The sequence below is a fragment of the Nothoprocta perdicaria genome, unplaced genomic scaffold (assembly GCF_003342845.1).
Source record: "Nothoprocta perdicaria isolate Ctin4 unplaced genomic scaffold, notPer1 scaffold_6, whole genome shotgun sequence".
Taxonomy (NCBI): domain Eukaryota; kingdom Metazoa; phylum Chordata; class Aves; order Tinamiformes; family Tinamidae; genus Nothoprocta; species Nothoprocta perdicaria.
Window position 1 is genome coordinate 4,126,283 of NW_020455865.1, and position 13,811 is coordinate 4,140,093.

The following is a 13,811-nucleotide window of genomic DNA, read 5'->3' on the forward strand; positions in this document are numbered from 1 at the left end:
GGCTCGGCGGGGGCGGCCGGCGGCGACTTGCGCGAGCGGCGGAAAGTTGCGGCGCATCGCGGGGCCCGGCGCGATGGGCAACGACCGCTGGAAAACCATGGGCGGAGCGGCGCAACTCGAGGACGGGCAGCAGGAGAAGGCGCAGGTAGGACCGGCCCGGGGGGGGACACGGAGAGCCCCCCGCCGCCGCAGCCCCCAGACCCCAAGTAACTTCCCTGCAGCGCCGGAGCCCGAGTCCCCCCTGCCCAGGCGCGAAGCCACCCCCAGGACCCCCCGAGCAGCGCCCGCTTTCCTCCCCTCCCCGCGTTATTTAGTTTATTTATTTACAGCGGGTGTCACATCCTCCTGTGGCTGAGTGGCTGCGTGTCAGACAGGCAGCGGAGAAGACGCCACCGCTGTCGCACGCGTCTCTGATTAACTGCTGCACGTTTGGACGGCTTAAGGAACCTCTGAGAGGGGATTTTGTGTCTTGATTCTGCACTGCAGATCGAGCCGACCCTCCTCATTGATGAGCCCTCTCTGTCCCCTATAGCCGGTAGCTCGCCCTGTTCGGGGGGACAGCGTGGGTTTGCGGCGAGCTTGCCGAGGGTGTTTTGTGGTGCACGAGGGTGTTTTGTGGTGCACAGGGGTTTGGGCACGTGCTGGAGCCGCTTGCACAAGCGAGCGCACGTGTGACAGCCCCTTGGGCTGAGTGTGCAGGTACCGCTGAGGACCCACTCGTGGCGCGTGAGGGGCTGTGTGATCCGTGCAAGCCTGCATGGTCTGTGCAAGCCGGCATGGTCTGTCTTGCACGGTCCATGCAATGCTGTGCAGTCGTGCAAGGCTGTGCAGTCAGTGCAAGGCTGTGGGGTCTGTCTTGCATGGTTCCTGCAAGGCTGCACGGTCCGTGTGAGGCTGTGTGATCCGTGCAAGGCTGCACGGTCCGTGTGAGGCTGTGTGATCCGTGCAAGGCTGTGCGGTCCGTGTGAGGCTGCTCCAGGCACAGGCAGGGCTGTGTGTGCATGAATGAGCACTCCCAGTACCTTCCTGGAAAGAGCCGGGACAAAGCAAGGGAGCTGATCTCCCACGGAGACCTTGAGCGAAGGGGAAGAGCCCAAAAGGTGGAGATGAGATCAGGGAGGCAGGGGATGCCCTGGGAGTCTCTATTGCCTGTGCGCTCCAGCACCTGACGTGGGCAGGGGACTGGGGACAACCTGGGAGTCCAGGCGCTCTTCCCTGGCGCCCTTGCTTTGTTTTCTCCCCGCCACCAAAGACTGGACCCTGCAGCAATGCAGGGATCAGACTTGTGCTCCGCTTGTCCCTTCTGTCCATCCTTTCCCAAGCCCTCTTCCCTCCCTACCGCAGAGCTGCCGGAGCAGCGCCCGGCTCCCTCGCTTTGCTGGAGGGAGATGCCCACCCAGAGCAGTGGTCCTGCGAGAGGGAAACCCCGCGAGCATCTTCCCTTCCCAGCACCGCAGCCCGTCCTTGCCACAGCCCGAGCCATCCAGCCAGAGCCCCATCAATATCCCAGCTACCGCGCTCATCCCGAGCACTTTGTCCAGCCCCAGCGCCCGTGCGGGGCTGCCCAGCACCCGCGGGCAGCGCGGGGCAGGCTCTGCATCACAGCGAGAGCAAGACATGAGAACGGGAGGCTCAATCCGTGCTGCGTCTGCACCACAGAGGTGCCAGCAAAGGGTTGGTTGGGCTCCAGGATGAGGTGGGACCCTGCGGAGCACAGGGAGGGTGACCTGGCCCCGCGCCGGATCTGGCCCTGCCACCCCACAAGGAACGGGACGTGCAGCTCGCAGCCTTGCGCCGAGCTGCCCGCAACCGAGCTGGGCACCGGTGCTCCCTCCTCCCCAGCAAGGATGCCCACCCTGCGGGCAAGCGAGGCAGAGGAGGGCGAGCGGCGGGGAGGAAGAGCAGCTCGAGCAGCGCCGGAGCGACCAAGGGCCGGCGTTGGGGCTGTTTGTGGCCTCCTGGATGGAGCAGGGCAGTGCGGCAGCTGGGCTAGGGATAACCCCAGGAGATGAGCAGCCTCTCCCACGGTAGTGCTCAGCGTCGCCCAACACCGCTCTCCATCTGGGGTCCGGGGTGGTCCCATCGCATCCCGGCCCTGCTCCAGGACGAGCCGGCTCTGTCCTGCCTGTGCTCTGGACAGGAGTGCAGGAATGAAGGGTGCTGGGGGCACCGAGACCCCCACCCCGGGACGCAGCAGCCATGAGGACACTGAGGACCCTGCACCATGGACGGGGTCCAAGCACAGAGAGGCCTTAAGGGCTGCCAGGGGACGGTGGCAGAAGAGCTTTAGCTCTTTGCTTGCGCTGGCTCTGCAGAATGCTCTGATCCCTCCAGCATTCTGGCCAGAAAGGAGCAGGATCCCAGGTCTAAAGGAGCAGGATCCCAGGTCTGAACCCGCCCTGCGGGTCTGGGTGGACTCCGGGGCATCTCCTTGGATGGCCACACATGCCCAAGGGAGCAGAGAGCCTGGCTTGGCTCCTGCGGCTCTGCAGCGACAGCTCCGAAGGCAGATGTGGGGAAGCGCTAATCGGCTGTGACGGGGCTCGGATGTGGCGCTCTGGCCATCGGCCGTCAGCTCCGCGGCCCCGGGTCCAGGGATTTGCACGCGCGGCCGAGCGGCCGAGCCCGGGGCAGGAGCTGCCGCCCCCTGCGCGGCCAGCGCGATGGGTGTCGGGGCTCCCTGCGCGGGCAAACCCGGGTGCCCCGTTTGGGTTGGCGGCAGAGCTGCCATCCCGAGCCCCCGGAGCGGGAACGTCCCGAGGAAACGGCCTGATGTGGGGACCCGCACGGAGCTTTGTGCTGGGAGAAGGTCCCACTGGTGCTGCCCAGATGGCCCAAAGAGCAGGTTGGCAAGTGTCCTGTGGCTCTTTCCAAGCACCTCTTGGCCTTGCTGCTCCTCGCTCTCCTTAGGAAGAAGCAACATGGAGACATCAGGACGCCAAGCATGGTGACAGGGAGAACACCAGGAGCTGTGGTGGCCACCGCGCAACCAGGAGATGCCACCTCTCTGCTGGCCAAAGGTCTCCATGAGAAGCCCATGCACTCAATGACATGCAGTGGGGACCGGGTGCATTGCATGGGGTGCAGCGTGATGGTTCCCATGTCGTGGGGCGCATGCAGTGTCATGGATAACTCTGGAATCACCCAGGAGTGCTCCCAGCGCTGCGGCTCTTCTCCTGCTCTGCCCATTGCAGGATGCCGGTGACAACGTGCCTAGGAAACCCAGTGGCATTGGGAATGCTGTAGCCAGGAGGCATCTTCCCTTGCAAGGAGGGCTCTGCCCTGAGCAGAGAGCCTGGCCCTTGGCCACGGCCCCTCGCTGCAGACAGGGTGTCCCCGGGCTCCGTGCGGCCGCGGGGCCGGGAGGGCATCGCGCTGTCCCCACGCACATCCCTGCTCCGGGGTGGCACCCGGTGTCCCCACCGGCTCCCCCGGGGCACGAGATTCACGGCTGCTGAACTCGGTACCCGTCTCCCCGTCACAAACCTCCCTTGTCGTCTTTGACATCCCCTTTTAACGCCCATCAACCCGGGGATGGGGAGATGGTCCCTGGCAGCGCATGGGCAGGACGAGGACCCGGCCTCATCGGGGCCCTCCTCGACGTGAGCGTCAACGGAGGGGGCTTGAAGGAAGGTGTCACCCTGATCCGCGCGCCCAGGAGGGGACAGGGCCGCCAGAATCTTTGCGGATGCAGCACTTTTCTCCTCCTCCCCAGATGGAGGAGTGTTTGTCTGTCTGGATCGGCAGGCGATTCCCCGTGACAGCCGCCGCGGCCGGGGTCAGGGGACGGTGGTGGCCGCTGTCCTGTGGGTTAAGGGGACGGGCAGGCACTGGGGGGAACGGGCGGCTCAGCCGGTGGGATACCACCGATCCTGCTGAGAAGCTGCCGTCCTGCCCTGCCGAGCTGCTAGGGACGCCCCGGGCCTCGGCAAGGATGCATGGAGCGTGTCCGCGGCTTCCCGAGCATCCCGGCTCCTCCGCGGCGTGCGGGGAGATGCTCGGAGCAGGTTCCGGGGATGCTGAGGACAACAGGGGCTCTCCGCACGTCCCCGCTGGGGCTTTTGCCTCCTGCTCTCCCGCCGGGGCCGCTCCGGCGGCTGCGGCTGGATAGAACCCGCGGCGCTCGCTCGTTACTATTTCATAGCCCGGGCTCCCGGGGGACTCGCAGTCGCTGCGCGGCGGCTGCATCCCCGTCCGTTCGTCCTCACGTCCCCTCTCGGTGCCAGGAGCGCTCGGCTCGGCTGCCGCGGGAGCCCCAATCCCGTGGGATGCGCGTCCCCCCGAGCCCCATCGCGGCCCCCCTCTCGGCGCGGGTGCCACCCGCCGCGTGTCTCTGTGTCCCCAGAGGATGAGCTGCGGCTACGTGCTCTGCACCGTCCTGCTCTCGGTGGCCGTCCTGCTGGCCGTGACGGTGACGGGCGCCATCCTCTTCATGAACCACTACCACCCGCCCGTCACCGAGTCGCCGCCCGTCATCAGCACCAACCCGGAGGAGGCCAACGCCTTGGTGACCATCGAGAGGGCCGACAGCTCCCGCATCAACATCTTCATCGACCCCAACTGCCCCGACCAGGCGGGCAGCTTCACGCGCCTCGAGGGCCTCCAGTCGTCGGTGCTGCGCACCCTGAGCGAGCACGACGCCGAGGCCAAGGCCACCAAAGGGCAGCAGAGAGCCCTGCTGGCCACCGTGGCCGACGAGGTGGCCAAGCTGCTGGCGCACGCGGCCCAGCTGCGCGCCGACTGCGACGGCCTCAAGAAGGGGCACGGCGCCATGGGGCAGGAGCTCAGCGCCCTGCAGAGCGAGCAGGGGCGGCTCATCCAGGTGCGTGCGGGGCGCTGCGCTGCCTACGCGCCGCTCCCGGGCCCGCTGCTCATCCCCGTGCCCTGGAAAAGCCTCCGCAAACGCGACGCGGAGCTTTGTAGTCATCGTTTGCAAAGCCCGGCTCCCTGCATGCCGCTCCGGGGCTGGTTCTGGGAAAAGGGGACCCTCCCATGGGGATTTTGTCGCCCTATTCACCTAGGGATTGGCCTGGAGCCCGATGGGCTCCCTCGTGGTACGGGCTCCGTGCAGGGCTCCCTGTCCCATGCAGTGCTGGCCAGGAGGGCGGGCAGCACGGTGCCCATGTGTCCCCCACACACACAGACCCGGGGTGCCCCCATCCCGCGCGCCGCAGCCTTCGGCCTCACCGTGCTCACACCAGTCCGGTCCGGGCATCCCGCGTTGGGAGGATCCAGCGCTGGGAGTGTTCCCACCGCCCGGGCTCTTGCAAAGGCCGGAGGAAGGCGAGGAGCGGGCGGCAGCCGGGGCTGAGCGGCGGTGCCTGGGCGCGGGCGGCAGCGCCAGCCCCGCCTGGCTCACCCCGGCTCACCCGGGGCTGCCTCGGGACGCGGCTATTTCCGAAGCGCCCAGCAAGCCCGGCCTCCGGGGAGCCTCCTTATCCCCCAGGTGCCCGGCTCGTGCCGTGGGTGCACCCGGGGTTGCCGGGCACGCCAGGGCAAAGATCCCAGGGCAAAGATCGGGGGAGCCGCGAGGCGGGCGAGCTGCGGGACCGGCCACACAGGGTGGATGCACCGGGCACAGCAGGTCACACTGCACATCCCTGGCCACGCGCGTGGCTGAACCGCAGGGAGGGCCCAGGCGTCCTGCTCCCCTAGCCGAGCTGCCCGCGGTGCCTTGCAAAGATCCGCAGCATCCTCACACCGGGAGCGCTCGCGGCGCCCATGGCACAGACTGACCCGCGTCCCTGCCCGCAGCTGCTCTCGGAGAGCCAGAGCAACGTGGCGCGGCTGGCGAGCTCGGTGGGCGACGTGCTGGACACGCTGCAGCGCGAGCGCGGCGCCGCGCGGCCCCGGCTCAAGGCCGACCTGCAGCGCGCGCCGGCCCGGGGCGCCCGGCCCCGCGGCTGCTCCAACGGTGAGAGCCGGACCCGCGCGCCCCGGGGCGAGGGAAGGGACCCTGTTTATGTGGGCACGGGATTCACCGCGGAGCCCCGTGCTGATGGCGCTGTGCTCTATCCCACCGCAGCATCCTCTGGATGTGGCGGCCTCTCCCCGCTCCCCCGGTGCCAACGAGGCACTAAATGAGCTCATTAACGAAGCCGCTTTGCTCCCGTGCCCAGGCTCCCGGCCCCGCGACTGCTTTGACATCTACGCGAGCGGGCAGCAGGAGGATGGCATCTACTCCATCTTCCCCATCCACTTCCCCTCGGGCTTCCAGGTCTACTGCGACATGAGCACGGACGGCGGCGGCTGGACGGTGAGCGGCTCTGGACAACCCGTTGGGAGCCGGGGAGGAGGAGGGTGGTCAGGATAGCATAGGAAGCCTCGCGTAGGGATGGGGACGTGGCGTCCGGCCCTTCCCATGGAAGGAGCTGGAGTGCTGTGCCAGCAAAACATGGGGAGCAATTGGCTCCTGGAGTGGCAGCGCTCGCATCCGCTTGCCCCTCTGTCGCCTCCAATTCCCATCCGCATCCCGGTGAGGACCGGGGAGCCGCGGGAGGGAAGGGGCCGGGGGTGCTGGCGGGGGCTCCGGCTGCCGCAGCCCCGGGGCAGCGCTGACGAAGCCGCGCTCATTAAGCCGCTCGCCGCCCGCCCTGTCCGATCCGCTTTGCCCAGGCGCGCGTCAAGGCCCCTAATCACAGTAATGGGGGGCAGCGCCAGCGCGGGGATCCGCGCGGGGCCCGCGGGGCGGCCCCGGGCTCCGGCCACGCTCCAGAGCCCCGGGGCGCCAGGAGGGCGGCGCCGCTCCGGACGTCACCGCGGAGCCTTGGAGCAAAGGGACCCCAAGGGGACCGGAGTCCCCAGGGAGCAGCTGGGGATCCCGGGAGCGCCCGCGCGCATGGAGGGGTGGGAAGAGGCCGCTGCCGCCCGGGCTGCCCCTCCAGCTGGGCGCTCCGGGAGGCAAATCCCCCCGGATCCGATCCCCCTAAGCAGCTTTGGGCGGTGCCGGGAGCAGGGAGCTTAGCTCCGGTGCTAGCCCGGGGCGACGCGGCAGCCCCCGGCCCAGGGGATTAGCGAGGCCCTGGGGGTTGTGCGGAGCGGCTCCCGCCCGAGGCTGCTCGCGGGGCTGCAGGAGCCGCAAGGAAACGGTTCCTCGTCCCGCAGTGCCCGCTCGGAGGCCAGGGGCCGCTCCGGACCAGGCAGGGATGGAGCAGCAGCCCCTGCTCCCGGCCGGGCTCCGTCCCCCTTCCCCTCCCTGCGCCGGGGCTGTTGGCAGCAGTATCCGCACCAGGGCAGTGTCCAGCACCTCCCTGGGAACGGGAGCACGTTGGAGCCTCCAGGCTCCGACTCGGGCGTCCGGAGCTGCTGCAGAGCCCGGAAAACCTCCCTGCTCCTCCTCCTCTTCTTCCTCCTCCTCCTCCTCCTCCTTAGGAGCGATTACTCCTGACATTTGGGCTTATTTGCATGTGGGTGGGTGGGTGAGCGCGGTGGCAGCAGCTGAATCAATCTGGACTGGGGCGCAGGGGAGCTGCTGAGCTAAGCCCGGCTTTGCAGGGGAGGCTCTGCGGCCTCGTCCCTCTGCGGCAGCCCCAGCGTCCCCTCACCGGGGACAGTCCCATGGGGGTGACACTCGCCTCCCATCCCTTTATTAAAGTAATAGGGATTGAGAGTGGCAAAGCAGCTCAGGAACCGCCTTGGCAGCCCCAGGGACGCCCGTGAGTCCCTGGACTGGATCTGTGCTGAAAAGCAAAGTCATTCCAAGGGTTTTTCCCTGCCCCACAAGCATCGGTGCCGCGGCGGCTTCTCCGGCTGATTTTCCATGCCGGCTCTTAGGAGCGCGTGTTGGCGAGCGGCCGCAAAGCCGAGGGAGGAGGAAGAAAAGGCTCTGTCAGCAGGACGAGGCCCGTGGTAATTTTAAGTGACAGCTCTCAGCTTTCCGAGACACCTGCCACGCTGGCAAGCTCCGAGAGCTCCTGGCAGGCCGGTCATTATCCGGCACCGTGATCCGCGCGCGGGACAGGGGTGACCAGGGCGTCTGGCACCCCTCAGCACCCACAAAATGAGACACGGGGCGGGAAAGAGGGAGAAAAAGGAGCAAATGGCAGGAGGAGATGCTGGAAGTTGGGATGCAGGCAGGGAATGGGGTCACCTCTCCGTTTTCCCCCCGTTTTCCTGGGGCTGTTTTCTCTCAGCTGGCTCCGTCCGCACCCGTGGGCTCGCAGCAACCAGAGGCGGCAGGGAGAGGGGGAAATAAATATTTCAGCCTTAGCTTTAAAGAGAGGGGGAAGCAAATCCTTTTTGCTTAAGAGGGGGCGCTGCATATTTCATGAGGAGGTAAAGAGCAGCGAAGCGGCGGCGGCGGCCGGGCCCGCGCTCCCCCGTGCCCCTTCCCGCCAGCCCCGGCTCGCTCCGGCCCCCCGTGTCTCCCCATCGCTCCCCTGTCCCCTAGCCCTGTTTCTGGGCAGTGCATTGGGCAGAGGAGAGCAGGGCATTGAGAAGGAGAAGGAGATGGAGAAGGAGATGGAGAAGGAGATGGAGATGGAGATGGAGATGGAGATGGAGAAGAAAGGAAAAGGGGAAGGGGAAGGAGAAAGAAGGAGAAGGGAAAAGAGAAGGAGAAGAGAAAAGAGAAAAGAGAAAAGAGAAAAGAGAAAAGAGAAAAGAGAAGGAGAAGGAGAAAGAGAAAGGAGAAAGGAGAAAGGAGAAAGGAGAAAGGAGAAAAAAGAGAAGGAGGAGAAGGAGCGCAAGGTGCCTCCCTGCAAGCCGTGAGTCCCCTTTTGCTGCATCCATATCCCAAAATATGCCATCCCAAATACGGGACGGCAGCCCCGGCTCTGCCCTCGCAGGAGCGCGGGGTGCAGAGCAGCGCGTCCCGCCGGGACCGGGGGCTCCGAGGGCCGCCCGTGGCGCCCGCGGGGTCAGGCCGGCCCCGTGCTGCCCGCTAAGCCGCCCGGCGCGCCCGTCATCGCCGCGGCTCAGCCAGCCAAGACGTGCCCGGCACGCGCTGCCCGGCGCCGCGCGGGCAATTGGCCTATTTACAACCTCGAGTCAAAGCCGATTAAAGGAGGGCGCGGGTGCCGCCGCCTTCCCCGCGCCGACGGAGCCGATTGGAGCTGACATTCCCCAGGGAAAAGCCGCTTCGGGCCCCTTTCCAGCCCGGGCGCCGGCCCCCCTCGCTTGGCAAGCCCCAAGCAAGCCCCTTGCCACGGGCTTAGCGGCAGCTTCTCAAGGGCTCAGCGCAGGGATAAACATTAAGGCTCTAATTCTAGAAGGTAAGTACAGCATGGAGCGAGGAGGGGGGCGGGATGCTGGCCCGGGATGCAGGGATGCCCCGGCTGTGTCTGAGTGCCCCGCGCGGGGCCGTGGCTCCCGCTGCCCTTCCCATGGCTGCGGGGCCGGATCGGGATGTGCTGCGGATCCCCCGGGATGGCAGCGGGGCAGAGGCAGTCTGGGGAGGCAGCGGCACGAGGCGGCTCTTCCCGAGGGCCGGGAGCTGGAGCACAAGCTGGGAGAGGGTTCAGGAGGCTCTGCCAGAGCCGGGGGAGCGGAATGTGTGTTAGGATGCAGTGCGGAAAAGCTCCCGTGCAGCTCCCTGGGGAGCCAAAGCAGCTGCACAAAAAACTTCTTTTTGCCCCAAAAACTGAGCACTGTAGAGGGGCTGCAGGGCCCCTCGTGTCGCTCCTTGGGGAGACAAACAGCTTCCCCCAAACCTCCCTTTTGCCCCCAAAACTGAGCGTCATAGAGGGGGTGCAGGGCCCCCTCTGCCGCCTTTGCCGGCTGCCCTCCAGGCCGGCTGCACTGGCCAAGCTGCACACAATTAATCCCAAGCTGGAGGCTTAATTAAGTTCAAACGGTTGGACGCAGAGCAGCATTTTCTGGATCGCTGTCAATAAATCAAACCCCAGCCCGACGATAAAAGACGGCGAAACCCAGAGCAGGAAACCCTGCTGAGAATGCTCGGGGAGCGCGCGCGGGGCCGGCGCTGACGGCAGCAAAGGGGCTAATCCCGTGTCCGGCCCCGCGGCTCCGGCAGGTTTTCCAGCGGCGCGAGGACGGCTCCGTGAACTTCTTCCGCGGCTGGCAGGCCTACCGGGACGGCTTCGGGAAGCTCACGGGCGAGCACTGGCTAGGTGTGTGCCATCCCCGTCCCCATCTCCATCCCCATCCCCATCTCCATCCCCATCCCCATTCCCATTCCAGTCTCCTGGCGCCGGCGCTGACCCTGCGCCGCCCCGCAGGGCTGCAGCGGCTGCACGTGCTCACGGTGCAGGCGAGCTACGAGCTGCGCGTCGACCTGGAGGACTTCGACAACGGCACGGCCTTCGCCCGCTACGGCTCCTTCGGCGTCGGCGTCTTCTCGGTGGACGCCGAGGAGGACGGATACCCCGTGTCCGTGGCGGATTACTCGGGGACGGCAGGTAGGCGGCGGGGCGGCCGCGGCGGGCGGCGCGGTGCGGTGCGGCGGGCGCCGCTCACGGCTCCTCTCGCCACCAGGAGACTCCTTCCTCAAGCACAACGGCATGAGGTTCACCACCAAGGACCTGGACAACGACCACTCGGAGAACAACTGCGCCGCCTTCTACCACGGCGCCTGGTGGTACCGCAACTGCCACACGTCCAACCTCAACGGGCAGTACCTCAAGGGCCACCACAGCTCCTACGCCGACGGCATCGAGTGGTCCTCCTGGACCGGCTGGCAGTACTCGCTCAAGTTCACCGAGATGAAGATCCGGCCCGTCAGGGAGGAGAACTAGCCGCTCGGCGTGACCCCCCGGCCCGCCCCGTCACCCCCGTCCTCGGTGCCAGCCCCCTTTCCTGCTCCCTCTGGAGACACTCGGCTCCCTTTGGCTCTGCTACGGACAAGGGTCTCCCCCGGTGCCCGGATGGGCTGAGGAGGGAGCAGCAGCTTTCGGGGGGAGCCGGGTGCGAGCAGGGCACCGGTGCTTCCTCGCGGGCCCCCGCGGTGCTATTTGGGCTCGATGGGCTCGTGCCGCTCGCCTCCTGTCCCGCCGAGGCTCCTGCGCGTGGACGGGGACAGCCAGGACCTGCTCCGGGTGCCCTCAGGCCCTCCACCCAACTCGCACACAGAGGCGCTCCCCGTCCCGTCCCGCAGCTGCAAAGGGGGCGATCCCGGTGCAGACAGACCCATGGCCCGGCTGCGCCCCTCTCCTTGCTCCCGGGCGCCCAGACCGCGCGGCGGAGCGGGACACGTGCTGGAACACGGGGCCGGATCCAACGCTCGGCACAGTCTGCACAGCACAGCCCTCCCGCCTGGGGGCCCGGGCTTGAGTCTGTCTCCAGCCCCTGCGTGGCCGGGACCTTCCTCAGCCCCTCGTCTTCCTCGCCGGCGCGTGCTGGAGAGCGCAGCCCCCGCTCGCTCCGTGTGCAACGAGCCGCACTCCAGCTCTGCTCCTGACCATATTCCAAGCCCTTTGCCCCCTCAGATCCCATTAAGGTTTTGCAAAAGGGAACGCCGGGGCCTCAGCCGAGGCGTCCCGAACGTGACTTTCCCCCCTGCCCTGGACTCGCAGCATCAGCCGGCGCTCCACGTGCACCCAGCGACGTCCCTTCCCCATGGGGACAGGGATGGCAGATCCAAGTGCAGCAGAGCGGCCACCCAGACCCCGCAAAGGCAGCGGGACGGACACGGTGCCCTGTGCACTGCTCTGCAGGGAGCTCGGGGTCTGCATGGACAGGCTCCCCGGGCAGGGCAGCAGAGCTGCCGCCGTCCCCGACACCGGGGGCTTAAGGCAGACAGAGATCAAAGGCTCATCGTGCTGCCAGCGGCAGCTTTGCGCTTCCCCGGGCGCCTCTCGCTTTCTTTTTAAGCCTGCGAGCACAGGGTGGGGAGCGAGCGCCCTCGGGAAGGGCTCGCGTGCCCGCCGGGCAGCTCCCTCTTCCCACTGGGCCGGGGCAGTGGTGCAAAATCCCTGCACCCACATCCCTTTGCCAAGGGCGTTTCCCTGCGTTTTTGGGAGCGGATCTCACCAAAAGCAGCCTCCGTCCCTGCAGCGCGTTGGCGAGGACACTGCAGCCACGGCCGCCCTTTCTCGTTTTCTTAAGTCCCGCCCTGGTTTAGGTGTAACTAGGTCTGGTAGTGTCCGCGCCCCGGCCGAGGCACTGGGAGCTGCACGCTGCCAGCGGCTCCTGCAACAGTCGGCACCAGCGCAGACTCCCTACGGAGGCCGTTTGAACTGCACGGTGGGAACCCAGCACCGCCTGTGCCGCCGCATCCCTGAGGAGTCGCTCCTAGACCCCTACATGGATTGGGCTCCATCGCGGCGGTGGTGACGCGTCCGCGGGGACCGGCCACCCCCTGCGCCCCAGCGCGGCCCCGGCGCCTCCCCCGGCTCGTCCTTGCGCAGCCGCCCCCGTCGCGGCGGCTCCGGGTTGTGTTCTTAGCAGTGCGGTGACGTCTAGGTCGTGTGTGCTTGGTGTCCGGCGCTCTCCATGTCGACTCCCTGTGTTCCTCAATAAAGGGAACTCCCCGGTGCCGCGTCCCCGTCGCGCAGCGGAGACGGGAGACCCAACCTAGCGCGGGCGACACGTGCGAGCGAGGCCGGGGAATCGGGGGGATCGTGCTGCACATCTGGGATGGAAAAGGGGGCTCCTCAGCAAAATGCACCCCCTCCTGTGACGCTCGGGGGGATAGGGAATGAGTACGAACCTGGAGCCCACTTTCCAACCTACCTTAGGCAGGGTGGCCGCAGGTGTTTGCAACAGGAACGAGGTTCTTTGCTGGTCCCGTGGTGGTGGTTTCCCCTCCGCCGCTGCATGTGGCTCTTCCTCATGGTCCGTCTGGGCGCTTGGTTCCTGTGCCCAGAGCATTGGGTGTCCCGGCAGCAGAGAGGAGCAGAGAGAGCAGGGGCCAAGTGCCTGTCAGCTTGACCCGGGGCTCTGCGAAATGGGGGAAACGCCACGAGCGCCGACCCAGGGTATCTGCAGGACCCGCCGTGTCCCGGGACGAGATGTCCTCCACCACGGAGGGTGACGCTGAGCCCCCGGGCTGCGTCTCGCAGCCCACCCTGCCTCCAAATGAGGCGGCAGGCGCGGGCAGCGCGGGACGGCCTCGCTAATCAGCGCCGGGGCCGTCGCCGCCGTGCCCACGCTCCGTGTCCAGCCGCATCCCAGCCTCTGGAATGCGCCGGCCCTGCCCAGCTGCTCGAGGGCAATTAGCGCGGCGGGTATTTAAGGGAGGGCGATGCCGTGGCCGGCACATTGCGGGCCACGCTGGGCAGCGTGCGGAGCAGCCGCAGGAGCCGTCGGGGCATTGCCCGAGCGGAGAGGTGAGTCGCTGGTGGCTGCTCGTCCCTGCGCTGGAGGGCTTGGCCCTTTTGTGCCCACCCGGGACGGGCACAGGGGCAGCGCAGCCACCCCGGGGCGCCGCTCCCCGGCCCTCCGGAGCACTTCCCCCGGCTCCCAGGAGCGGAGCAGGGAGCCCTGCTGCGCTCGGGGTGGCAGTGGGAGCGAGCGCGGGGCTGGTGGGTGACCCAAACTCCGCATCGTGAGGAGCGCGCGGCTCGCCAGCACCCTGGTGAACGGCCCCGCTCCACCAAGTGGCACCCGCCTCTTGGTCACCAACCAACGAGACGCTGTAGGGGTGCAATTCATTAGCCAAAAATTGCCAGAAAAACAGGGAAGGGCGAGTGGGAGGACAGGGCAGAGAGCTGCAGGTGCGGAGGCAGCGGGAGGATCCAGCGGGCGCTGGGAGGAGGGAGCCCGGGGTGTCCCCGCGCGGCTCTAACCTCGCAGCTTCCCCCTCGCAGATGAGGGTGCCCTACTCGCTGTCCTGCCTCCTCCTGCTGAGCCTGGGCGCCTGCCTGTGCGCGGGCGCCGATCCGGGCGCCGCCACGCGGGACCCGCGCCCGCGC

The 13,811-nt window shown here is 67.4% G+C and overlaps 1 protein-coding gene across 1 annotated transcript; it reads left to right on the plus strand.

The window, feature by feature from the left end:
* The first annotated feature begins 73 nt into the window (after positions 1-73).
* On the plus strand, positions 74-10,751 carry FIBCD1 (fibrinogen C domain containing 1). The gene is made up of 7 exons (XM_026049391.1): positions 74-145; positions 4,346-4,822; positions 5,755-5,914; positions 6,120-6,256; positions 9,974-10,070; positions 10,179-10,358; positions 10,435-10,751. The coding sequence occupies exons 1-7, from the start codon at positions 74-76 to the stop codon at positions 10,692-10,694; spliced, it is 1,383 nt and encodes a 460-aa protein (XP_025905176.1). The 3' UTR covers positions 10,695-10,751.
* The last annotated feature ends 3,060 nt before the right edge of the window (positions 10,752-13,811 follow it).

Coding starts and splice junctions, on each gene's coding strand:
- FIBCD1 (XM_026049391.1), top strand. CDS start 74: ATGGGCAACGACCGCTGGAAAACCATGGGCGGAGCGGCGCAACTCGAG. Junction 4,823..5,754: donor AGCAGGGGCGGCTCATCCAG/GTGCGTGCGGGG, acceptor CCCTGCCCGCAG/CTGCTCTCGGAGAGCCAGAG. Junction 5,915..6,119: donor GCCCCGCGGCTGCTCCAACG/GTGAGAGCCGGA, acceptor TCCCGTGCCCAG/GCTCCCGGCCCCGCGACTGC.